At 42.2% G+C, this 27718-nt stretch overlaps 1 protein-coding gene across 8 annotated transcripts in view; it reads right to left on the reverse strand.

Moving 5' to 3' along the window:
• The window catches only part of KCNMA1 (potassium calcium-activated channel subfamily M alpha 1), a 1262580-nt gene that overhangs the window by 44791 nt on the left and 1190071 nt on the right, over positions 1 to 27718 (reverse strand). For 5 of the 8 annotated variants that reach the window (XM_069753065.1, XM_069753069.1, XM_069753064.1 and 2 more), the window contains 4 exons: positions 19223 to 19336; positions 15687 to 15770; positions 11138 to 11268; positions 7829 to 8023 (listed from right to left, as the gene is read on the reverse strand). In XM_069753065.1, the coding sequence (XP_069609166.1) occupies positions 7829 to 8023; positions 11138 to 11268; positions 15687 to 15770; positions 19223 to 19336 (524 nt within the window). The remainder of the gene's footprint in view (positions 1 to 7828; positions 8024 to 11137; positions 11269 to 15686; positions 15771 to 19222; positions 19337 to 27718) is intronic. The other 3 variants (XM_069753070.1, XM_069753066.1, XM_069753071.1) reach the window with 1 other exon arrangement.

The raw sequence follows: 27718 nt of genomic DNA on the forward strand, positions 1-27718 counted from the left end.
TTTGTCCGTTACTCTGATTTGCTCTCTGTCGTCCTATTTTGTAATGGCATTTGTGGATTCAGGCGCTGCCCTGAATTTGATGGACTTGGAGTTTGCCAGGCTCTGTGGTTTTTTCTTGGAGCCCTTGCAGTATCCTATTCCATTGAGAGGAATTGATGCTACGCCTTTGGCCAAGAATAAGCCTCAGTACTGGACTCAATTGACCATGTGCATGGCTCCTGCACATCAGGAGGATATTCGCTTTTTGGTGTTGCATAATCTGCATGATGTGGTCGTTTTGGGGTTGCCATGGCTACAGGTCCATAATCCAGTATTGGATTGGAAATCTATGTCTGTGTCCAGCTGGGGTTGTCAGGGGGTACATGGTGATGTTCCATTGCTGTCAATTTCGCCTTCCACTCCTTCTGAAGTCCCTGAGTTTTTATCAGATTACCGGGATGTATTTGAAGAGCCCAAATCTGGTGCCCTACCTCCTCATAGGGATTGCGACTGTGCTATTAATTTGATTCCTGGTAGTAAGTTTCCTAAGGGCCGTCTGTTTAATTTATCTGTGCCAGAGCACGCCGCTATGCGGAGTTATATAAAGGAATCCTTGGAGAAGGGTCATATTCGTCCGTCGTCGTCACCATTGGGAGCAGGGTTCGTTTTTGTGGCCAAGAAGGATGGTTCTTTGAGACCTTGTATTGATTACCGCCTTCTTAATAAGATCACAGTCAAATTTCAGTATCCTTTGCCGCTGCTGTCTGATTTATTTGCTCGGATTAAGGGGGCTAGTTGGTTCACCAAGATAGATCTTCGAGGGGCGTATAATCTTGTGCGAATTAAACAGGGTGATGAATGGAAAACAGCATTTAATACGCCCGAGGGCCATTTTGAGGACCTGGTTATGCCATTCGGGCTTTCTAATGCTCCATCTGTGTTTCAGTCCTTTATGCATGACATCTTCCGAGAGTACCTGGATAGATTTATGATTGTATATTTGGATGACATTTTGGTCTTTTCGGATGATTTGGAGTCTCATGTGAAACAGGTCAGAATGGTGTTCCAGGTCCTTCGTGCGAATTCCTTGTTTGTGAAGGGGTCAAAGTGTCTCTTTGGAGTTCAGAAGGTTTCATTTTTGGGTTTCATTTTTTCCCCTTCTACTATCGAGATGGACCCTGTTAAAGTTCAGGCCATTTACGATTGGACTCAGCCGACATCTGTGAAGAGCTTGCAGAAGTTCCTGGGCTTTGCTAATTTTTATCGTTGCTTTATCACTAACTTTTCCAGTATTGCTAAACCGTTGACTGATTTGACCAAGAAAGGTGCTGATGTGGTCAATTGGTCCTCTGCAGCTGTAGCGGCTTTTCAGGAGTTGAAGCGTCATTTTGCTTCTGCCCCTGTGTTGTGCCAGCCAGATGTTTCGCTCCCTTTTCAGGTGGAGGTTGATGCTTCTGAAATTGGAGCAGGGGCTGTTTTGTCGCAAAGAAGTTCTGATGGCTCGGTGATGAAACCCTGTGCCTTCTTTTCTAGAAAACTCTCGCCTGCTGAGCGCAATTATGATGTGGGCAATCGGGAGTTGTTGGCCATGAAGTGGGCATTCGAGGTGTGGCGACATTGGCTTGAAGGATCTAAACATCGCGTGGTGGTCTTGACGGATCACAAGAATTTGACTTATCTCGAGTCTGCCAAACGGTTGATTCCTAGACAGGCTCGATGGTCGCTCTTTTTCTCCCATTTTGATTTTGTGGTTTCATACCTTCCGGGATCTAAGAATGTGAAGGCTGATGCCCTGTCAAGGAGTTTTGTGCCTGACTCTCCGGGTGTTCCGGAGCCGGCGGGTATTCTTAAAGAAGGGGTAATTTTGTCTGCCATTTCCCCTGATTTGCGGCGTGTGCTGCAAAAGTTTCAGGCTGATAGACCTGACCGTTGTCCTACGGAGAAACTGTTTGTCCCTGATAGATGGACTGGTAGAGTTATCTCGGAGATTCATTGTTCTGTATTGGCTGGTCATCCTGGAATCTTTGGTACCAGAGATTTGGTGGCTAGATCTTTTTGGTGGCCTTCCTTGTCACGGGATGTGCGTTCTTTTGTGCAGTCCTGTGGGATTTGTGCTCGGGCTAAGCCCTGCTGTTCTCGTGCCAGTGGGTTGCTTTTGCCCTTGCCAATTCCGAAGAGGCCCTGGATGCATATTTCCATGGATTTTATTTCTGATCTCCCTGTTTCTCAAAAGATGTCGGTCATTTGGGTGGTTTGTGATCGCTTCTCTAAGATGGTCCATTTGGTACCCTTATCTAAATTGCCTTCCTCCTCTGATTTGGTGCCATTGTTTTTCCAGCATGTGGTTCGTTTGCATGGCATTCCGGAGAACATCGTCTCGGACAGAGGTTCCCAGTTTGTTTCGAGGTTTTGGCGGTCCTTTTGCGCTAAGATGGGCATTGATTTGTCTTTTTCTTCGGCTTTCCATCCTCAGACTAATGGCCAAACCGAACGAACTAATCAGACTTTGGAGACATATCTGAGATGCTTTGTTTCTGCAGATCAGGATGATTGGGTGTCCTTCCTGCCTTTGGCTGAGTTCACCCTTAATAATCGGGCCAGCTCGGCTACTTTAGTTTCTCCTTTTTTCTGCAATTCTGGTTTCCATCCTCGTTTCTCTTCAGGGCAGGTTGAGCCTTCGGACTGTCCTGGTGTGGATGCGGTGGTGGACAGGTTACAGCAGATTTGGACTCATGTGGTGGACAATTTGACATTGTCCCAGGAGAAGGCTCAACGTTTCGCTAACCGCCGGCGTTGTGTTGGTCCCCGACTTCGTATTGGGGATTTGGTTTGGTTGTCATCTCGTCACGTTCCTATGAAGGTTTCCTCTCCTAAGTTTAAGCCTCGTTTCATTGGACCATATAAGATTTCTGAGGTTCTTAATCCTGTGTCATTTCATTTGGACCTTCCAGCTTCTTTTGCCATCCATAATGTGTTCCATAGGTCGTTGTTGCGGAGATACGTGGCGCCTATGGTTCCCTCCGTTGATCCTCCTGCCCCGGTGTTGGTCGAGGGGGAGTTGGAGTATGTGGTGGAGAAGATTTTGGATTCTCGTGTTTCGAGATGGAAACTCCAGTACTTGGTCAAGTGGAAGGGTTATGGTCAAGAAGATAATTCCTGGGTTTTTGCCTCTGATGTTCATGCTGCCGATCTTGTTCGTGCCTTTCATTTGGCTCATCCTGATCGGCCTGGGGGCTCTGTTGAGGGCTTGGTGACCCCTCATCAAGGGGGGGTACTGTTGTGAATTCTGTTGTCGAACTCCCTCCTGTGGTCGTGAATGGTACTTCGGCGAGTTCTGTCTATGGGCTCCCTCTGGTGGCTATGAGTGAAGCTGCTGCTTCTGAGGTTCCTTACACAGGTGACGTGGTTTATCCTTTGGTTGGCTTCTCTATTTAACTCCACTCAGATCGTTACTCCATGCCAGCTGTCAATGTTTTAGCATTGGTTCAGTTCGCTCCTGGATCTGCCTGGTGACCTGTCTTCTCCTGCAGAAGCTAAGTTCCTTATTGTTATTTTTGCTCATTGTTTCTTTGTCCAGCTGGTTATCCTGATTTTGTCTTGCTAGCTGGAAGCTCTGGGATGCAGAGTGGCCCCCCCTGCACCGTGAGTCGGTGCGGAGGTCTTTTTTGCTCACTCTGCGTGGTCTTTTGTAGGTTTTTGTGCTGACCGCAAAGATTCCTTTCCTATCCTCTGTCTATTTAGTAAGTCTGGCCTCTCTTTGCTGAAACCTATTTCATTTCTGCGTTTGTGACTTTCATCTTTTCTCACAATCATTATATGTGGGGGGCTCCCCTATTCCTTTGGGGAATTTCTCAGGCAAGGTAGGCTTTATTTTCTATCTCTAGGGCTAGCTAGCTCTGAGGCTGTGACGAGGCGCCTAGGGAGCGTCAGGAGCGGTCCACGGCTATTTTTAGTGTGTGTGATAGGATTAGGGCTTGCGGTCAGCAGAGCTCCCACATCCCAGAGCTCGTCCTGTATGAGTTTAACTATCAGGTCGGGTGCTCCTAACCACCAGGTCATAACAATTGCCCAGCTACGTAGTATATTGCCCAGTCACATAATATATTGCCCAGTCAAGTAGTATATTGCCCAGTCACATAGTATATTGCCCAGCGACGTAGTATATTGCCCAGCGACGTAGTATATTGCCCAGCGACATAGTATTCAGCACAGAGCCACGTAGTATATTGCCCAGTCACGTAGTATATTGCCCAGCCACGTAGTATATTGCCCAGCCACGTAGTATATTGCCCAGCGACGTAGTATATTGCCCAGCGACATAGTATTCAGCACAGAGCCACGTAGTATATTGCCCAGTCACGTAGTATATTGCCCAGCCACGTAGTATATTGCCCAGCCACGTAGTATATTGCCCAGCCACGTAGTATATTGCCCAGTCACGTAGGTATATAACACTGCCCACGCAGTATTTAGCAGTGTGTGAACCATATCCCTGTAAAAAAAATAATTAAAATAAAAAATAGTTATATACTCACCCCTGGGATCCAGCGAAGCTGTGTGATGCGGCTGCCATCTTCCGTTCCCAAGATGCATTGTGAAATTACCCAGATGACTTAGCGGTCTCGCGAGACCGCTAAGTCTTCTAGGTAAGTTCACAATGCGTCTCTGGGAACGGAAGATGGCGGCCGGCGCGAGCGCATCGTCCGGCGACGTAAGGTGAGAATAGCAAGTTTTTTTTTTTATTGTTTTTAACCCCTTCATGACCAGGGGATTTTTCGTTTTTCCGTGTTCGTTTTTCGCTCCCCTCCTTCCCAGAGCCATAACTTTTTTATTTTTCCGTCAATTTGGCCATGTGAGGGCTTATTTTTTGCGGGACGAGTTGTACTTTTGAACGACATCATTGGTTTTAGCATGTCATGTACTAGAAAACGGGAAAAAAATTCCAAGTGCGGTGAAATTGCAAAAAAAGTGCAATCCCATTGGTTTTTTGTTTGGCTTTTTTGCTAGGTTCACTAAATGCTAAAACTGACCTGCCATTATGATTCTCCAGGTCATTACGAGTTCATAGACACCAAACATGACTAGGTTATTTTTTATGTAAGTGGTGAAAAAAAATTCCAAACTTTGCTTAAAAAAAAAAAAAGTTGCGCCATTTTCCGATACTCGTAGCGTCTCCATTTTTCATCATCTGGGGTCGGTTGAGGGCTTATTTTTTGCGTGCCGAGATGACGTTTTTAATGATAGCATTTCGGTGCAGATACGTTCTTTTGATCGCCCGTTATTGCATTTTAATGCAATGTCGCGGCGACCAAAAAAACGTAATTCTGGCGTTTCGAATTTTTTTCCCGCTACGCTGTTTAGCGATCACGTTAATACTTTTTTTTAATTGATAGATAGGGCGATTCTGAGCGCGGCGATACCAAATATGCGTAGATTTGATTTTTTTTTATTGATTTATTTTGATTGGGCGAAAGGGGGGTGATTTAAACTTTTATGTTTTTTTTATTTTTTTCACATTTTTTTAAACTTTTTTTTTTAACTTTTGCCCTGCTTCAATAGCCTCCATGAGAGGCTAGAAGCAGGCATAGCACGATCGGCTCTGCTACATAGCAGCGATCTGCTGATCGCTGCTATGTAGCAGAATTGCACGTGTGCTGTGAGCGCCGACCACAGGGTGGCGCTCACAGCGACGGGCAATCAGTAACCATAGAGGTCTCAAGGACCTCTATGGTTACCATTCACAAGCATCGCCGACCCCCGATCATGTGACGGGGGTCGGCGATGACGTCATTTCCGGCCGCCCGGCCGGAAGCGGTAGTTAAATGCCGCTGTCTGCGTTTGACAGCGGCATTTAACTAGTTAATAGGTGCGGGCAGATCGCGATTCTGCCCGCGCCTATTACGGGCACATGTCAGCTGTTCAAAACAGCTGACATGTCCCGGCTTTGGTGCGGGCTCACCACGGAGCCCTGCATCAAAGCAGGGGAGCCGGCATCGGACGGTATAGTACGTCCGATGCCAGTAAGGGGTTAACATTACATCTTTTTACTATTGATGCTGCATAGGCAGCATCAATAAAAACTTGGTCACACAGGGTTAATAGCAGCGGATACGGAGTGCGTTACCCGCGGCATAATCCGGTCCGTTACCGCTGACATTAACCCTGTGTGAGCGGTGACTGGAGGGGATTATGGAGCGGGCACTGACTGCGGGGAGTATGGAGCGTTCGACGGGGACACTGACTGCTGGGAGTATGGAGCGGGCGCCGGGGACACTGACTGTGGGGGGTATGGAGCGGAGCGCCGGGGACACTGACTGCCGGGAGTATGGAGCGGGCGCCGGGGACACTGACTGCGGGGAGTATGGAGTGGGCGCCGGGGACACTGACTGCGGGGAGTATGGAGCAGGCGGCAGGCACTGTGACGGTAGAGGAGGGACTAATCGGACTGTGCCCGGCAGCTGCCGAGACCAATCAGCGACGTGGGATTTCCATTGAGTTGAGGACAGAAAGATGAAAGTACCCCTTAGACAATTATGTATATAGATAAAGGGACAGTGGTCAGAATTGTAAAAATTGGCCCAGTCATTAATGTGCAAACCACCCTTGGGGGTAAGTTAAGCATGTGAAAGGCATTCTTGATGGAGTTGAGATCTGGTGATTGACTAGGCCATTGCAGAATATTCCACTTCTCTGCCTTAAAAACTCCTGGGCTGCTTTTGTAGTATGTTTAGGGTTATTGTCACATTGTACTGTGAAAGTGCTGTCTAATCAAACTGGCTGCATTTGGTTAAATCTGAGCAAGAAGTATAGCCCTGCACACTTCAGAATTCATCCGGCTGCTTCCGTGTTCAGTCACATCATCAATAAACACCAATGACCCAGGGCCATTGGAAGACATGCATGCCCATGCCATAACACTGCCTCTGGGTGTGCTATGTTGTGGTGTGCTATGGATCATGAGACATTTCAAGACTTCTCCATACTTTCTTCTTTCATTCAGGTACTGGTTGGTCTTCATCTGTCCAAAAAATGCTTTTTCAGAACTGGACCAAGTCTAATCTGGCCTTTCTAGTTTTAAGTCTGATTGATGGTTTGCACCTTATCGTGAACTGTCTGTATTAGCGCTCATGAAGTCTTCTCTTTATGGTAGGCATAGATACTGAAATACCTACTTCCTAGAAATGGATTTTGTGAAGGGGGTTTTCTTCACCATGAAAAGAATTATGCAATCATCCACCAGTGTAGTCTTTTGTGAAGGTGCAGGCCATTTTTCCCAAGCAAATAAGTGCGCTCTTTTTTTTGCAGAATGTGCCAAAGTGTCAATTTGGACACTCATAAGATTTCTTTTATCTCTCTAATGGATTTCTTCTTTTTTCAGCCTAATGATGGTCTGTTTCTCTTCCATTGAGGGCTCCTTTGACCGCATGTTGTGGGTTTACCACAACAGCTTCCAAATGCAAATGCCACATCTGGGATCTTCTCCAGACCTTGTACGAGCTTAATTCATTTTGAATTAATGAGGGAATAGACCATGCAGCCCATTAAAGAGCTTTTGAGATAACTGTCCAATTACTTTTGATCCCTTTCAAAAGAGGCAGCTACATAGTAAAGAAATGTAGTTCCTAAAGCCTTACTCCAACTAGGTTGTGATCACACCAAAATTAAAGCTGATAGTCATGCTTTAAACTCATATTGATTATATATCTATCGTGAATACATTTGGCAAACAACTATAATGGCAAAACTTGTGTCACTGTCCAAATATTTCTGGATCTAACTGTATATAACACACAAACACTAAGATTACCATAAATATTTAAAAAAGGAAGGACCATTAATTTTTTCTTACCCCAAGGTCAGCAAATGGGCCATCATATAAAGCCAATTGGGCTACTCGGCAACGGTCTCTGTTAGCTAGAGTTTGTGGGGTGCTATACCCGCCCCGTAATGCATTCTCTTCTGCTATAAGTGCTTCTAGTTCTGGTGTTGCTCCTCCAGTCACCAATGTTCGGATTAGAGTTAAAATGTTATCATTGAAGTATGTCTGGGAAAAAACAACAATTAAAAGACAGGTTAGCAATATGATTGTATCCAGTGTTTACCAAGATGTCATAAAGAATGTCTTCTCCTTTTGTGGGTCCCTTGATTACATGCACACTACCTTTACTGCTGTTCTCTGTCACTTGTTAGTTATACTATTCAATAGATTTCAAAGTTTTGATGTGACAAAAACATTACCGCACACCCTTTACTTAACCAATTGTCTGTGTATCAATAACAGGACATCTGGCTATGATAGAATAAGGCTAGCGGTTTCTTTACCCTGGGTCAGAAAAGGGGCATCGAAACAACCCTTGGGCAGTGGACAGGGCAACAAACGAAATCTTTGCACAGGGTGAAGGACATTTGTGCTCATCATTACACACTGATAAATATACCATTTAAGGTATGCAAAAATGATGGTAATCGTGGTACTTCAGCAGGCTTTCTGCATAAAATTAAAGATTTTATTAAATCAAGGAAGGCTTTAAATGAAAAGAAAGTTGGAAAGTTGACTATCTGCTGAACACCTACGGACAGAGACATGTCTGTGTGCAGTCCTAGTCCTTGTTGTATAATCTATTGCAGAGCTTCATTCACTTAATAACCTGGTGCAGAAAATATCTCCGCATAACAGTTAATAAAGGCATCAAGATGTGTAATTGTAGGCTACTGGGTGTAGTTAAAGCATGAATGCCTTTTTAGACATGACACACATTGGTTTGGAGCCTACTTTTTGTGTTGCAAATGTCACAGCTGATTATCTCACAGTGGACTCAGGTCTTGGGTGCTGTTAAACTCTCTTTTAGCTGCTCTGACAGCAACATGTATCAATTAAACATTCAACTAAATGGTAGACAGTCGCGTGTCCTTTTAAAAAACTCTAGGGTATAAGGGAAGCTTACAAATTGTTGGCCGCACTGACAACCTGACAGTGACTGCACGCCCGAGCCCACAATGGATGTGTTAAATATTAATGTTGTGTCATGATGATGACTGCTTCATTAGAATTGTCTCTATGCACTGTAGAAAGTGCACAAGTACAAGTTGTCAACCAGCAGACTTGGATTTAAGGATTTAGTCTTAGCAGGGACTTTCTGCTGCATTAAGTCACAGGTGAAATGGGCTATTATTACCCATCTAAAATTATTTAAATTAGCTTTAAATTGCATTTTAAAAACAGTAATTAAAAACTGTAAAAAAATGTTACATATTGTCTTTCCCAGGAATTATACTGGCTGCATTAGGCTGCTTTACCTAATCATACTGGTCATAGTGTGAGAACCAACTGTGTATTTTATATTAATTTGCCAACTTAAAAAGCAGAAATATCCATATGAAAATGTATTCCATGGAGCATTGAAAATATATGATGGTAGAAAATCCCCACTGTCCCACGGTCGTGCAGTTTTTAAAATTTATAAAAATCCCCCTTCACACGTCCTGGTGATTTTGGTACTGGAACACCAGTACTGGTGAGATCCGTGTTCTATGTCTGTGTGCCATCCATGTGTACATTTGTGATATCCATGTGACATCTGTGTGATATCCGTGTGCTGTCAGCATTACACATATAGACTGAAATGCAGCATAGAAATTAAAGAGTGTCATGTATTAAAGATGTTCAAAAATAGAGACAGTGAGGAGGAACATGATAGATGGAAAGATAGATATGGGATAGATGGATGGATGGATGGATGGATGGATGGATGGATGGATGGATGGATGGATGGATGGATGGATGGATAGATAGATACATAGATAGATAGATAGAAAAAACAGGCAGCACTTAAATGCTGATAATCATAAATCGAATTATTAGCCCTGGTGTCATGGCGACGTTTCGGCTACAATGAGCCTTTCTCAAGCTTTTTCAAGGCCCGAGAAAGGCTCATTGTAGTCGTAACGTCCCATGCTACCAGTGCTATTAAAGTCCATTTGATTTTTAATAAGTATTGGAGTGCTGCCTGTTTTTCCACTTTCTAAACTGTTTTGCAAGGAAGGGATTCCTTGCATGGGAGGCCTTGCACTCAATGTACTTATATTTAATGTGCTGTTTCACCATTGTTTTATACAGGGTAGGCCATGTATATGGATACACCTAAATAAAATGGGAATGGCTGGTGATATCAACTTCCTGTTTGTGGCACATTAGTGTATGGGAGGGGGAAAACTTTTCAAGATGGGTGGCGACCAAGGCAGCCATTTTGAAGTTGGCCATTTTGGATCCAACTTTATTTTTTCCAGTGGGAAGAGGGTCATGTGACACATCAAACTTATTGAGAATTTCACAAGAAAAACAATGGTGTGCTTGGTTTTAATGTAACTTTATTCTATCATGAGTTATTTACAAGTTTTTCTTTGTTTACAGCCATTGACAAATCGCAGAGGTTAACACGTGAGGAGCAGATAGAAATTGTGTTGATGTCTGGTGAACGTAGTACCCGGGTCATTGCAGCAGATTTCAATGCAAGACACCCTACGCAAGAAAACTGACAGCATTCCCATGTTATTTAGGTGTATCCATATAAATGCATCGCCCAAAAAGTTTGCCTCACCACTGAACATAATGTTCTGTTTAAACTGAGGGTCCTGTTCCAATTTTGTTTTGCCTATTCTGCAAATTCAGCGCGCCAATGTGGCATCAGTCGAACATCCCTTTGGCGTATATTAGCTACTCACAAATGGCACCCTTACAAAATCCAGCTGCTGCAGCATCTCTACGAGGATGACCCAGATCGGCGCACTGAATTTGCAGAATGGGCAAAGGTTGACTGCAGATGAGAAATGTATAGTAACTTTTCTGTCAAGGGTGTGGGGGGTCAATGTAAGATGGTAGTTATTTAATTCAACATTGGCAAAGAATAACAAAGGTATATACTAGTCATTCGTCTGTTTAAAAAAATTGCCTAAATAGTAATAAAATGAACCTTGAGGGGAAAAGATCCAACAGAATTAAAAGAAGTTAATTAAACTTGTGTTTTCAGATTTAATGATTTCTCAATGACAAAGAAGAGTTAATCCATTTCATCACTTGGCATCACTTAACAAATCGTCACTATAAAAATATTATGACACAAAAATTGTGTCAAGTTTGGGGAAAAAAAGTGATACTTACCGCACTCATGAGAGAATCCAGCACGCTTACAGCAAAGGCAGTGCCACAGGCAAAAGGCTGCGTTAGGTACAGCTCAGTGTCTGGGTCATCATCATCATCCTGGTCCAGGAACTGAACATTGGAATCATTCACTGCAAGCCATAAAGACCATGTTATGAAGCCGTAGAACATAGCAGTATGCTGATTTACTCTTAACCCATATAAATGCAACGCAACAACTATGTTGTAAAATTCCTATATTTGTCATCAACTAAATGTAATCTAAGGGTATAAAACCCTTATATTTTCCATTGGGAAGGATCAGATGCTGATTAGAGAATCTGCATCAGATATTCCAGGCTGTCCTTTAGGATTCTGCATTGGAATCACAGTTTGATTTGCTGCAGTTCTACATTTGGATTAGCCTCATTGAGTGGAGCTACTCAACTTTCTTTTCCTACAACATCAATTTCATATCCATGTTGTTACTATACCGATATACTGTAAGTTTCCCATTTAAATCAATGTGAGGAGGTTTCTGGGAAATTTCATGTAGATTTTGGTGTGGAATATACACTGAAATTCACATCAAAGAAACTCAGTCTGAAAAAAATAAGCAATTTAATTCAGCTGCAGACCTTGCTTGATGCGTCTGGTACTTTTACAACCGACAGTGATATCTATCTATCCATCTATCCCATATACAGGTCCTTCTCAAAAAATTAGCATATAGTGTTAAATTTCATTATTTACCATAATGTAATGATTACAATTAAACTTTCATATATTATAGATTCATTATCCACCAACTGAAATTTGTCAGGTCTTTTACTGTTTTAATACTGATGATTTTGGCATACAACTCCTGATAACCCAAAAAACCTGTCTCAATAAATTAGCATATCAAGAAAAGGTTCTCTAAACGACCTATTACCCTAATCTTCTGAATCAACTAATTAACTCTAAACACATGCAAAAGATACCTGAGGCTTTTATAAACTCCCTGCCTGGTTCATTACTCAAAACCCCCATCATGGGTAAGACTAGCGACCTGACAGATGTCAAGAAGGCCATCATTGACACCCTCAAGCAAGAGGGTAAGACCCAGAAAGAAATTTCTCAACAAATAGGCTGTTCCTAGAGTGCTGTATCAAGGCACCTCAATGGTAAGTCTGTTGGAAGGAAACAATGTGGCAGAAAACGCTGTACAACGAGAAGAGGAGACCAGACCCTGAGGAAGATTGTGGAGAAGGACCGATTCCAGACCTTGGGGAACCTGAGGAAGCAGTGGACTGAGTCTGGTGTGGAAACATCCAGAGCCACCGTGCACAGGCGTGTGCAGGAAATGGGCTACAGGTGCCGCATTCCCCAGGTAAAGCCACTTTTGAACCATAAACAGCGGCAGAGGCGCCTGACCTGGGCTACAGAGAAGCAGCACTGGACTGTTGCTAAGTGGTCCCAAGTACTTTTTTCTGATGAAAGCAAATTTTGCATGTCATTCGGAAATCAAGGTGCCAGAGTCTGGAGGAAGACTGGGGAGAAGGAAATGCCAAAATGCCTGAAGTCCAGTGTCAAGTACCCACAGTCAGTGATGGTGTGGGGTGCCATGTCAGCTGCTGGTGTTGGTCCACTGTGTTTCATCAAGGGCAGGGTCAATGCAGCTAGCTATCAGGAGATTTTGGAGCACTTCATGCTTCCATCGGCTGAAATGCTTTATGGAGATGAAGATTTCATTTTTCAGCACGACCTGGCACCTGCTCACAGTGCCAAAACCACTGGTAAATGGTTTACTGACCATGGTATTACTGTGCTCAATTGGCCTGCCAACTCTCCTGACCTGAACCCCATAGAGAATCTGTGGGATATTGTGAAGAGAAAGTTGAGAGACGCAAGACCCAACACTCTGGATGAGCTTAAGGCCGCTATTGAAGCATCCTGGGCCTCCATAACATCTCAGCAGTGTCACAGGCTGATTGCCTCCATGCCACGCCGCATTGAAGCAGTCATTTCTGCCAAAGGATTCCCGACCAAGTATTGAGTGCATAACTGAACATTATTATTTGATGGTTTTTTTGTTTGTTATTAAAAAACACTTTTATTTGATTGGATGGGTTAAATATGCTAATTTATTGAGACAGGTTTTTTGGGTTATCAGGAGTTGTATGCCAAAATCATCAGTATTAAAACAATAAAAGACCTGACAAATTTCAGTTGGTGGATAATGAATCTATAATATATGAAAGTTTAATTGTAATCATTACATTATGGTAAATAATGAAATTTAACACTATATGCTAATTTTTTGAGAAGGACCTGTATATCTTTTTATCTATCTATCTATCTATCTATCTATCTATCTATCTATCTATCTATCTATCTATCTATCCCATATCTAGTTAGAAAAAATTGAACAGCACTAATATTGGATGGGTGCACAGTCTCCCAGCAATCAATCCATACTTGCCAATATATAGCAGTCAAAAAACGGAAAGCAGCACTCCAAAAATTGTTTCAAATAAGGTGGACTTTATTGGGTCCACATGGCGTGGCGAAGTTTCATCTCCAAGCTTGAAAAAGACTTGGAGCCGAAATGTCGCCACGCCATGTGAACCCAATAGATTTCACCTTATTTGAAACAATTTTTGGAGTGCTGCTTTCCGTTTTTTGACTGCTATCCCATATCTATTCATCTCTCAATCCATCTAATGTAACTATCCATCTATCTACAGGTTCTATCTAATATCCACCTCTCTATCTCTCTATCCATCTCTCTATCCACCCATCTTTCTAAGTATCCCATATCCATCTCTCTATCCATGTCTCTATCTGTCCATCTCTCTATCCATTTCTCGATCCATCTCTCTATCCATCTAACTATCCATCTGTCTAAAGTATCTATCTAATATCCATCTCTCTATCTATACATTTTTCTATGCATCCATGAATCCATCGCACATAATCTATCACATCTATCTTACATATATAAGCTATTGAAATACTGAGGCGCAGTTCCTATGTCTCAAGCAACTCATAGCATTGCACCATTATAGGAGGTCAATAAAATTTGATTGCCAACAATGTATGAACTATCCTCAAGGTTAATGTATGTATGTAAACATGCATAGATGAAGCGTGTAGCAGGTAGATGCACATCGTAGATTTATCCCGCTCTGCTTCAGCACGTTTCTTCCTGCTGCACATGTCTCAGAACCTTCCACTGCCCCAAGAAATGCTGGCTATCTGCTCTTCAATAACCCAAGAGCTTGATCACACTAGAGAAGTCAGAAATGAGAAACAAACACTAGGAAAAAAGCTGCGAGGCATATGGAATCTTGAGTTTTTTCCTTTTGAATAATGTCTCCCTTGTCTGAACAGCCAATCATACAGACAGACAAACAGAAGCTAGGGGCAGCAAGGTATCAGCTCTGTTATAAGAAAACATTCTGTATCAGAGGTTATTGTGATCAAAGCCATACTGATGTTGGCATGAGAGCCATGAACAGAAAATCGTTACAGAAATGCAAACCAGTTAACTTAAAAACTAGAGCCACGCACAAGCACAGAACAGAAGCAACCAGGACCAAAGAACTGCATGATAATGATGGAAAGGCAATGTTTCATTGACAGCCAAAAGAAAAAATAAGTTTTGAAAACACTTGATGTGAAATAAAACAAAAGATCACAAAAAATATTTATAAATACAGTCAGTTATATGCAGATCAGGGGTGCAACCAGACCAACAGCAGAAGATAAATCTGTTATATCTATCTCCTTAGGGTACCAGATACTATCAGATGAACCAGAGTTGCCAACCGTTCAGACCCTCCTGGACAGTTTCTGAATTTTATGTATTTTTTCCAGTGTCTATTAGAAAAAAGAGGTCTCCTTGATTTTTTTCTTAGAGGATGGTGGCACTTGAGCAGATCATTGGGAATGTAATTATCATTTTACAGCTCACAGTACATGTTGGTAATGTGTGCATAACATTTCCCATTATAGTTTTCCAAATTGTCTGTAAAAAAAATGTGCTTTTATTTTTGGATAACTTGTCCAGAAAAAAACAAAAAAGACAAGTCGGCAACCATGAAAAGGATTCCCTCTCAAAAGACTTCTTTCAGGCCACGGACTTTCCTCACATGGTCAGAGTTGTGCATCTTGTTGGATGACTTGATACAATCTACGTGGAAGGATCACATAACCTTCACACACAATATATAGAAAACCTTGTGGGGAAAAGCCTGGGAGAAAGAGCCAATAAAACAATTAGAGAATTTTCTCAATAAAAACAGTCTTTCTTTTTTAAGGAGATGATTATATTACTACAGAGAAAAGCAAAAGATAAAAAACTACAGGGAGAGTTCAAATGACTCTAGCCACTAACATATCTAAGGGCAGAACCAATTTAGCAATTGCAGCATTTGAGCTCAGAGCAAAATTTTGATTATTTTTTTTTTTTATATATATATATTTTAATTGTAAGCTCAGTTTCCTGGTTGCGCCTCTAAAGGGGGCAGCCATAAAATATCGACAGCCACAACATGGTAAAGAAAGAAGAGACGCTTCTTCTTACCCAACTCTGTAATTATTGGTATGTGAGTTCCACTGTTTTTTTCCTGACTGAATGAAATCAAAGGTAGCAGTTTGCCAGGCTTAGCTGAAGGGGTAAGTGTTAGAAGGGTACAAGGCAGGAGAGGGTCAAAGAGAAAAGACAGAAAGAGGGTGAGGTAATAAGGCAGCTCAGTGAGTGAGCAGGTGAAAGGGTACACACACAAAGAAGGAAGAGAGTAAAGCAGAGGGACGACAGTTGTGAAACCAGTAAAACAAATTGCAATGTCATCTCATATACAATCTATGGCATTGCATATGAGGAATATGTAATATGCAAGTCTACTGTATAAAGTTAAAAGATATAAAGTCTTATATACAGTATATTTATGGTAACTGTCTATTATAGAAACACAACCTAATATTTCCATATACACTCCTCACCATTGAAATTGTAACGCTAAAGGAAAAGTCATGGAATTGTGGAAATCACACGATGGAGACATGCTACTAAAATGCAAATGATGAAAAATGGAAACATCATTTTCAATACATCTCAATTTATTCAGTATCAAATATGAGCATCAGACATAGAAATATATATTTAGGCCCCCGAAGACTGCTCACAGTAGCAAAAGCAATATGCAGCCTGGTGGCTGCACAAGGAGCTCTAAGACAAAATCTACCCAATGCTGAGCTATTAGCTGGACCCCGCTAGTCTTCATTGTCACCTCACTCCATAATCCCGGAAGTAGGATCAATGTTATGTTCGCTCATGAAGGCCTCTTCTTGGCATTTGTCTCCAGACCAATCCTTAGTATTCAATGCATTCAAGACAAAAGCAAGACTCATTGCTAAAGAGGATTCCAGCCTTCATTGCTGTCTTTTGCTCTGCACTGTTATAGCCTTTGAAAGTCATGAGGTCACGTGTAGCTAGACGTCTGGCTCCCAGCCCAATGTTGTGATGGTTTGTGTAGACACTCTACAATGCTTTAATGTTGGTATGTGATGTCCATCTGCACTTGCAGTACAGAACCATTTGAAATTCTAGAACCAGTAGTACAGCCAAGAAGTTTGTATGTTCTCTCAGTGTTTGCGTGGGTTTCCTCCCACATTCCTCAGACATACTGATAGGGAATTTAGATTGTTAGCCCCATCGGGGACAGTGATGATAATGTGTGCAAACTGTAAAGCGCTGCGGAATATGTTAGCACTATATAAAAATAAAGATTATTATTATTACAGCCATTTCTTCAAAGTGTCCCAGGAGGTGTTTTTCAGCATGAAAACTCCAGGCGGCATGTTGCTAATGCTACTGTCAACAGGCTACAAAGCCATAACATGGTACCACAGCCTGCAGGGTTTCCTGATGTGTCTCGCATCAGGCAGATCTGGGTCATTGTTAACAACTGTAAAAGGAGCTGCCAGCAACGGATATTGATGATTTGCCCAAATGCATTCAATGAGGCAAAAGTTTCCTCACATTCATTAATAACCTCTTTGATATCAGCCAAAACATGTAAGTGCGGGGATTTCTGCATGTGGTGCTCTTGCTTGATAGTGAATAAATCAAGAAGTGTTGGAAATTTTTCTTTCCATGTTTTCATCATTTGCATGTCATTAACATGTCTATCCATCCTGTGATTTCCATGATTTTTTTACGTTTCATTCTTGGTGTTGCAATTTCAATATTGAGGAGTGTGATTGCAGTCTTGTCAACATGCATTCAAAGCATGAGGCCAAACAAGGCAACCACAATTCTGCCAAACCATCATCACTATGTGTGGCCACAGTCCCTAAGGCTGCTTTCACACATCAGGTTTTGGTTTCAGGCTAAATCTGGCAAATTTGCTAAAAAACGGATCCGGCGTAAATTGTGAAAAAACTGATGCACCGGATCCGTTTTTTAGCTGGATCCGGCTCTTTGTACTGCGCATGGTTTTTTACTTCCGAGAGAGAGAGAGATTGATTCCATGCCAGAAACAAAGCTTCTGGGCATGCTCAATGTGTAAAGAACGGATTCGGTCGCCGGAAACGTTCATTCACACATACGTTCCATGCGTTTATTGCCGGAAACGTCCCTTCAAGCTTTTTCGCCGGACACAAAAAACGTTGCAGGAGACGTTTTTTGTGTCCGGCAAAAAAGCCTGAAGGGACGGATCCGGCACAAAACGGATGAAACGCATGTCCTTCAGGCACAATCCGGTGCTAATACAACTCTATGGGAAAAAAACGGATCAGGCTTAAGAAAAAAACTGATCCGGATTGTGCCTGAAATTGCCGGATTGTCCCTGAAACCAAAAACCTGATGTGTGAAAGCAGCCTTATACATTATCAATATAAAGATTTTTTTTGTATTAACTTCTCATTAATGTCTCATAGATTTATTGCATATTTACTTGAAAAGCTGAAATTCCTTAACATTTTTAGCTGGCAAGAATGTGAAAGTAGCATGAAAAACAAAAATGCAAAGAGATAATAATATATAATAACATATGCATATTAATGAGGGGACAATCTGCCATCCTGTATACACTATGGTTCTAATAAGCGGCACAGCAATAAAGGCATCAAAACATATACTGGCAAGATCAGTGATTAAATAAACTAAGGTTTTCTGAAAGCACCATTCCAGACTTTTTTTTTCTTTCAGTGCTAGAGTGGTGCTAATGTTAGTTCCCTGCCCTGGCCCCTTAGTATTATACTTACTATCTGCCATCTTCAGTTCTTCCTGGCACTGCACCACTCCAGACTTTTTTTTTCTTTCAGTGCTACAGTGGTGCTAATGTTAGTTCCCTGCCCTTAGTATTATACTTACTATCTGCCATCTTCAGTTCTTCCTGGCACTGCACCACTCCAGACTTTTTGTTCTTCCAGTGCTACAGTGGTGCTAATGTTAGTTCCCTGCCCTTAGTATTATACTTACTATCTGCCATCTTCAGTTATTCCCGACACTGCTCTGGTCCTGCTCCCCATCTTCTGACTGCAACGTCTGACTGACTGGAAGTCATAGGTAACAGTTACTAGCACTCAATGTAAGTCTATGAGAGTCTTGTTCTGGCCCCATTTTGGCTTTCATATACTCACATTGAGTTGTGACTGGCCGATCGCCCAGCAAACACTAGAGTGATCCGGCAGGTCATAAACTGCTAAAGACGACTGGAGAGTAACAGAAGACAGCAGAAAAAGAGTATAATACGATGGGCAGGGAACTTACATTGTTGACATCACTCCAGTAGTAAATTAAAAAAAATGCTGGAGTGGTGCTTTAAAATTATTTAAATGGAAAGCAGGCCAATGCAATATATATGGCATCCTTGTGCTGTCCATTGTTTTTCATGGTCCCTTTTTTTAGACTGGGCAAATATGACATTTCTCCATCTTTTTTAATTATGGACCATCATCCACAAAAAATAACATGTTAAATAAGCCATAGACAATTATATGTCATTGCTAGCATTTTAAAATATTACTACCAGACATATGTGAACAGACCTTATTCAGTCATTCTTAGCTCAAGTTCTGCATTGCAACAATGGATTTCCATAGAAAGTAGCTTACCGAGCTCAGTAATGATAGGAATGTTGGCCCCTGTGGTAATTGATGGCTGCCTTGCTAGACCATGCACAGGACTGTTGTCGGGAGAAGATCGGTCCATCCCTGGTGGCGTAAAACCTTAAAAACAAAATGAGCAAATCGCAGTAGTTACAAATATATAACAAGTTACATAATACATTTCTAAATTTTAGTCTCAGTCCAACAAGGGGTTGTATGGTATTGGAAAAATACATTTGCCCAAAACAAAGTCTTACTTCTCTGTCAGATTAAAAAAAAAATTTGTATTGAGGCCCATTTAGACAGACACGGATAAATTGAGACTATTTGCTGCACTACAAGGACGGTGATATCACTTGTCCAGAGATCCATGTATTCTGAAGACAAATAGTTCTGATGAAGGCTTAGGTATTGGCCGAAACGTCAACAATTTTTTTTGTCACAGTGGATCAATAAAATTCTGTAAATTCCTTTTTGCATAATAATTGAGAGTGCCGAATTTTTTGTTTTAATATTGGGAGTGGTACCCTATTCGTGCACCTCATCACATACGGAGTGCCGTGCAATTACCTTATTATCTCTGTCAGATTAGTCTGATATTGTCGTTTCGCTGATATAAATGAGGCTGGATTGCAATATCACACAAGACCTGTGCACATGCGGGGTGCTGTTTCTGCCAACATACAGCCATGTTTATATATTTCTGAAAAAAGGTTTTACCAGCTTGTTCCCAATCTCCTGAAAATGTATGGTCATGTTGCATTGCTTTCTGTCCAAATCTCTGCTCTTCTCGAAGACTCAACTCATCCATGTATTGCATGGATGGCTTTTCGATTTCTGAAACACCACATAATACTTTTCTTTTTCCTTTTGGTGGTTTCACAGAGGAACTGTATGCTGCAAAATGTCAGGTTTAGAGTAGGGCAAATTTATTCGAATGGAATGAAACCAACTTGAACTTTAAAGAAATCCGTATTCTCCAGAATGCAGATCTTTTGTAATTTCATCTGTGGAAATTCAGCAAAAACAACAAAAAACCTAACCCGGCAACTCTTTTTACCACCATGCACTGAAACGCCATGACTCTTCATGATAGACAAGGACCCCTGGCCTTAAGCTGTACTTGGATTTCTTTGTGATTGTTAAAAGTAAGGTCAGAGTGACGTGATCATCATGACATGGGCCTGGACCTTCAACTGCTACTAAGTACAGACCTTAGAACACGCATGCACAAGGGCATATCCCGGCCTAGTCGCGGCTGGAAGACCTGGCATAGCATGAAGATGCCTGAGATTCAATGCGTGGAGGCAGTAAGAAAGGTGCAGAGGACTGTATAAGGGACAGTGAGCATCAGAGGGGAGCAGTGAGGTGAGTATTAGTTGTTATATCTTATGTTTATTATACCCTGGGGTCTCCTCAGACCCTAAGATATAATACAGGACGTTTAATCTGCTGAGAATAAATTACCTGCAAATCAGATTTCCTGGTAAAATCCCCATCGTTTGGCAAATTTAAATGTTTCTTTTTGGATTACCTTTTTACTAAACAAAAAAAAATCACACAACACCTTTAATTTTGTGTATAACTTTTGTGTGTTTTTATGTGCAACATTACCTATAGCAAAATGAATTTAAGACATAATTCATACCCAAAAAATTGTGTCATCTGTCTTTTCAATCTGAGTTTCCTCAGTGTTTGCTCCTTGTGTCAGTTTTACCATCAGTTTCATCAGTGATTTTTACATATGGATAAATAAATACATGACAAAGCTTCTCCTGTCCATTACAATATTAATCACAGACAGCACATGGACTTTACACTGATGTCATTGTGTGTTTCCTGTGAATATTCACAGACCCAGCGACTTGTGTCGATACTTTTCATCTATGATGCCAGTAAAAAAAATGGATATGTCTATTTTTGCAAAGACACACGGGCCACAAAAAAGCATGGTCATGTACATAGACTGTAATGGACACATGTTCTATCTGAAGTAATCTGCAGATGGTCTTGATGGCCATTTCATTTACTGATGATTACATTTTGGAATATTTGCCAACAACCATGGCCTTGTATTCCGCAATGCACAAACACACAGCAATAATCCAACCCAATATTAATCTGAAATTGGTCCAGCAATCCCAAAAGCCACATGCTATCAGAGGCATAGCTAGGGTTTTGGTTCAGGGGGAGCGAAGCTTCTCAGTGGGCCTCTAACGAGGTAACCTTGATTACAACTCGGTGACGCACCCTAATAGTGGATGAGAACCTCAGCAGATGACCATGCAGTTGCTGAAAATAATCTCTATATAAAGAGCAACATTGATATTACCGCCATATGGTCAGTGGTAGATACCAGCCCTGCAGAACATATAACAGATCAAAGTACAGTTACAGATGGTGACTTTCTGATGGAGTTGTTCACTTTTCCGGTCTTTTCCATCTGGCCCAGGCTGACCCAACTTCTTCCACCCAGGACTCATCTGCAGAGAATACAACAAAGACACATTTCACTGCTCATATTTTCAGCATGTCACCATCTATTCCCAACCTGCACAAACTCATCATCCTACTAGTACCCCAATGCTGTTGCCGTATATGTCCCTATAACTGCACCTTCTGTGTAATTCTCTGTGCCCTCTAAATTCTAAAGCAACCCTCTAGAATATAGTAATGCCGGGAGCAAGTGACCTAGAAAACAGTGCCCTCATTTTGCTCCCTAAAAAGTAATAGTGTCCTGTGTGCCACTTTGATAGTCACAGTAACCTGCGTTCCCTTATAACAATAAGTGCTCACTTAAAATTGAATAATGTCCCGAGTCTCCCCCCTGTACAGTTCCACTTTACACAGCATGATGCTCTCTTATACATAACACGATGACTCCTCACTGTAATGTACCCCCACACAGTATACTGACCCCTCAGTAGCCCCCCAAACTTCTTGATATCCCCAACACTGTGTGATGGACCCTTCACTGTAATCCCCACACTGTATGATGGCCCCCAAGATAGCCTCCATATAGAATAATGTGCCAGATAGTTCTTAATATAGTATAATGCATTCCTCATAGGCCTGTATAGTATAATGCGTTCCCCATAGGCCTGTATAGTATAATGCACTCCCCATAGGCCTGTATAGTATAATGCACTCCCCCATAGGCCTGTATAGTATAATGCACTCCCCATAGGCCTGTATAGTATAATGCACTCCCCCATAGGCCTGTATAGTATAATGCACTCCCCATAGGCCTGTATAGTATAATGCATTCCCCATAGGCCTGTATAGTATAATGCATTCCCCATAGGCCTGTATAGTATAATGCATTCCCCATAGGCCTGTATAGTATAATGCATTCCCCATAGGCCTGTATAGTATAATGCACTCCCCCATAGGCCTGTATAGTATAATGCACTCCCCATAGGCCTGTATAGTATAATGCACTCCCCCATAGGCCTGTATAGTATAATGCACTCCCCATAGGCCTGTATAGTATAATGCATTCCCCATAGGCCTGTATAGTATAATGCATTCCCCATAGGCCTGTATAGTATAATGCATTCCCCATAGGCCTGTATAGTATAATGCACACCCCATAGGCCTGTATAGTATAATGCACACCCCATAGGCCTGTATAGTATAATGCACACCCCATAGGCCTGTATAGTATAATGCATTCCCCATAGGCCTGTATAGTATAATTTACCCCCATTAGGCAGCCTGTACAATACAATGCACCCCCATTAGGCAGCCAGTATAATACAATGCACCCCCATTAGGCAGCCTGTACAATATAATGCACCCTCATTAGGCAGCCTGTACAGTATAATGCACCCCCATTTGGCAGCCTGTTTAGTATAATGCACCCCCATTTGGCAGCCTGTATAGTATAATGCACCCCCATTAGGCAGCCTGTACAATGTAATGCACCCTCATTAGGCAGCCTGTACAGTATAATGCACCCCCATTTGGCAGCCTGTTTAGTATAATGCACCCCCATTTGGCAGCCTGTATAGTATAATGAACCCCCATTAGGCTGTCTGTATAGTATAATGCACCCCATTAGGCAGTCTATATAGTATAATGCACCCCCATAAGGCAGCCTGTACAATGTAATGCACTCCCATTAGGCAGCCAGTACAATACAAAGCACCCCCATTAGGCAGCCAGTATAGTATAATGCACCCCCATTAGGCAGCCAGTACAGTATAATGCACCCGCTAAAAAAATAAATAAATCTAATACCACCTCTCTTCCTCCTTGTTCCCGCGCTGCTCAGAGCTCCCGCTCATCTGAAATCATCGTGACCCCCTGTCAGTGTCGGCGTTGGTGACATCAGACGCTGACAGGGGGATGATGGGAGGAGAGTAACGCTCCCTCTCTCATCAATACGGTCAGCTGTATTGGCATCCAACCGATACAGCTGACCCTGCGATGATAGGTGGGGGGCACAGGGCCCCCCATCGCCTCCTCAGGGGCCTCATAGCGGCCGGGCGGCAGAGCAGGGAGATCAATTCTCCCTCCTCTTCCGCAGAATGTAAGTGTATTGGCACGCTGTGCACACCAATACAGTTACATAGCGTAGCTCCGGGTGGGCCCCCTCAGAGAGCGGGATCTGGGGCGATGGCCCTCTCTGCCCCCCAGTAGCTATGCTACCGGCTCTCCCCCTTTCCCCAACAATGTGACCAAGACTGGATGGATTAACAGCCGTTATAGAAAGGTTTAACAAATCAAAGCATTTAACACCCACCAGAAGCCTGCAGAGGGGTCTCTACACATTCATTTTTATATACTGACAGAATAGAAAAAAAGCATTATTTCCCAGGTCTCAAAAGCAAGCAGTGACCCTGATTTTTCTGCTATGTGACAAGTCTGTACCTTCGGTGAGTGATGGCACATGTATAATGCAAGGCCTTGCACAGACACATCCATCAAGAAACGCTGACTGCTGGAAAGCACAGCTGGGAGGAGAAATCACGGCCACTCCAATCTCAAGATAGCTAACAAGGCTACAGCAAAGTGATGTCATTTAAAGCTGTAAGCGCTCGCTGCAAAACAGCCCCCACAAAATTCACCATACACCATTCAGCACATGCAAAGTCCATTAAATACCATAGTCATTTTTATAGCTTGATAACAATTGCTGGCCTCAGTGATGACTGCTGCCATTGATTACGGTATCTGTCTGAATACAGTCTGAGAAGCACTGACTTCATCCTACACATGGGCTAGCAGAACGAGCAGCATTGGTAGTGGAAGCTGTGCTTTAAATCACATTGCCCTCTGGTGGCTGCCTAAGGTTTCACAGGATGTGTCCGTAGTTGCAGGGTTCTTTTTGCAGGATTGCAGTCTTAGATATTATTTTAAGATATTTACACATAATGCAAGTGGGTAGAATAAATCGGACATGAAAGACAATGAGACAATATACATTTAAGTTCAGAGATAGAAAATGTATATACTATTGACAAATACACTATATATAACATAAGTGCTGCTCTCTACATGGTTTTGGTCAGAACTGAAACATTTTCCGCTCAGTGATTAAAGAGTCTGGTGAAGAATCCCATACTTGCAAATTATGGCATTGTTCTATAAGCTGTGTGGCTATGAATCCGCTTGGTACACGATTTAGGTGATCTCCCAAATAGGAGTGGAGAAGCAGTTCCCCGCAATGTCCAATCTTGCTCCATTCAGAGTGTGGTTTCTTCCCTCCTAAATATTCCATGATTGGAACTGTGATTGGAAATACTGAGAAGATGAAGTTTTTAGGCTAAGTACACACTTGCGTTTGGCTGGTCTGTGTATGGCTGAGTACATCCTCTGTTAAGCTCCGCCTACTTCCACATGGGTCCTGCATACCTATCTTTAACATTGGGTATGCAGGGACATGCACTGTATGTGGATGAGTCCGCATGCGGCATTTTGACGTGCCTGCTTGCATGCGGACGTAGGCGGAGCCTAACGGAGGATTATGCAGCCATACGCAGACCAGTCAAACGCAAGTGTGAAACCAGTCTTATCAACCTCAGCAACTCAATCAAAAACTAGTGGACCATTTAAAGTTACAGTGTGGGGTCACCCAGTGCTTAGGGCCATACTACATAATAGCTACTAATGCTCCACAGAATAATTGCAGAGTCCAAACCTGCTCTGACATTAACATTACCACAAAAACTGCAGTGGGAGCTTTATGGTATGGATTTCCATGGCTCCTGCATGCAAGCTTTACATCCCCAAGCACAATACCAAGTGTCAGATTGAGTGGTGTAAAGCACAACACCACAAGATCATGGAACAGGGGAAACATGGAGTGATGAATCACATTTCTCTATAAGGTAACATGCACAAGTTGGATGGGGCAAATACGACAATAACATTACTCGCCTGAGCGCATTGCGTACAGTTTATTAGTAGAGGCACATTGCTTAAGGGTTGTTTTTCAGGGGTTGGTGGTTGGCCTGGGCCACTTTGTTCCAGAAAAAGTAAATCTTAATGCTTTAGCATACCAAGACATTTTGTACAACTTTGTATGAACAGTTTGGAGAAGGTACTTTTCTTCTCCAGCATGTCTGTGACCAGTGCACACAGCAAAGTCCATAAATTCACGGTTGGAGGAGTGTGGGTTGTAAAAATTTGTCTGGCCTGCATGGAGAATTGACCAACACAAGTGGGTCACTCTTCATATTGATAATAGAAATTTGCTCACTTGTAAAAGTTTCAGTGATTTAAAGGGTCACAATAGTAAGTTACTGAATGATCTCCTGGGGTCAATCTATTGATCCTGTGAAGAGAGCTCTGGAACCGTTGCTTACAAGGCTTGCCAATCTGCACCTAAAGACAAAAAAATATTCTGCCACTGATGTATGCATGGATTTCCAGTAGCTTGTCAGACAATGTTGACTTCCTGGAGTGAGATGATCTGGAAGATCGAGATGTGATTTTGGTCGACGATGTGCAATGTGACCTAACCTTTTGGAGGAGTGTGATGCGGAGTTCTGCCTTATCTTGAGCATCTTGCACTAATGGGGTATTTTCTTGGAGAAGAGTTTCCCTTTCAGCTAGCTGTGCTGTGGCATTTTCCATGTCACAGTTACTCAGAAATGTGATGTGCTTTCCAGACAGTCTCTGATCTTAGGCGGCAGATAAACGATTCAATGTGGCAGTTAAATCTTCTGCGTCATTGTTAGAGCATGGAAGAGCTGCTAAATAATGATCAACTCTGCTTTTTGTGGACATGCTTTAGCTAAGATAGCGAACAGTCATAGACTTGCTAGCAGACAATACATATGCTCACAGACACTGCAGACTTAGGTCTCTTGTTACTATTCTGCCACCAATGTACATGGGTGAGATGTGTCTGAGGGATGTGAACACGGATCTCTGTATAAGCAATGGCAGATAGCATTACTCGCCAACTTGTGTCCCTATTCCTGATGAGCTGCATGTGATAAGTCTGGAAGGATGATGCAGTGAAGAATTCATCAGGTTTTATTTACAATACCTTCATGAGATGATGTGAGATATCAGGGAAGATGAAAGGATGAAGATGAGCTTGAAGTTAGTACTGCAGGTTGGAGCTGGTATTCAAAGCACGAAGTTAGAGGTAACAAGAGAATCCTTTCTCCAGTCCTGAAGCATGTGTTGTCCAAGATGGCACTGACCGCAAGAAGGAAGGGAGATAAAGATAGGAGGAGTTGCAGAAAGAAGGGCATTATGGGTAAAGCAAAGTAATAAAATATGAGCAACATAACAACGTCCAGTAGATGACAGCAAAGTACAAATGCAATGGATGATAGAATGAAACCATATACATTAGATAATGTCCTGTAATGGCTGAGAGCCTTTGCAAAAGATTAGCTAACAGCACACTCCCCATTTGAAATCCTTGGATTTCACTATTTTAACAATCTTCAAGTGGTGGTATTTTCCTTAAGGATACTGAGGGAAACCTCAACCTAAAAGACAAAAAAGTGCATACAAAGCAACAATAACAATAACATATAAACGAGGTAGATGAATGTATTAAACCAGTTCCTGAAGTAATCCATTGGTTCAAGTTTCAGTACAATCAGAAGAACATCTTAAATAGTCCAAAAGTTCCTTCTGATTGGATGGATAATTAATTCTCCACCGGTATGAGTAAAATAACCTCTGATATAGGCAGAATGAAAGATTTGTGGTCACCTTACCTCGTGACCATCACTTCCATTTTGTGCAATTTGCCATCTTCACTTGGAAAGGTTTCTGATATACTGTAAGTCCCATAGGCCATGAGTTTCTTTCCACCTTCTGGTCTGCCATTTTCTTCATCTTTAGAGGAGAGTAAGGTATTTCATCTTCCATCTACTCCATTTAACATCAGTTAGCCAGATGTTGTACATGTTTCCATCATCTCAGATATTATATATTGGACAGAGAGTCTTCAGGTAAACTAGGAACAGTTCCAAGTTTTTGAGCGAGGAGAGTTGCTGGAGTAAGAATAGCAGGAGATTTCAGATCCAT

This window comes from Ranitomeya imitator, chromosome 2, assembly GCF_032444005.1.
Source record: "Ranitomeya imitator isolate aRanImi1 chromosome 2, aRanImi1.pri, whole genome shotgun sequence".
Classification (NCBI taxonomy): domain Eukaryota; kingdom Metazoa; phylum Chordata; class Amphibia; order Anura; family Dendrobatidae; genus Ranitomeya; species Ranitomeya imitator.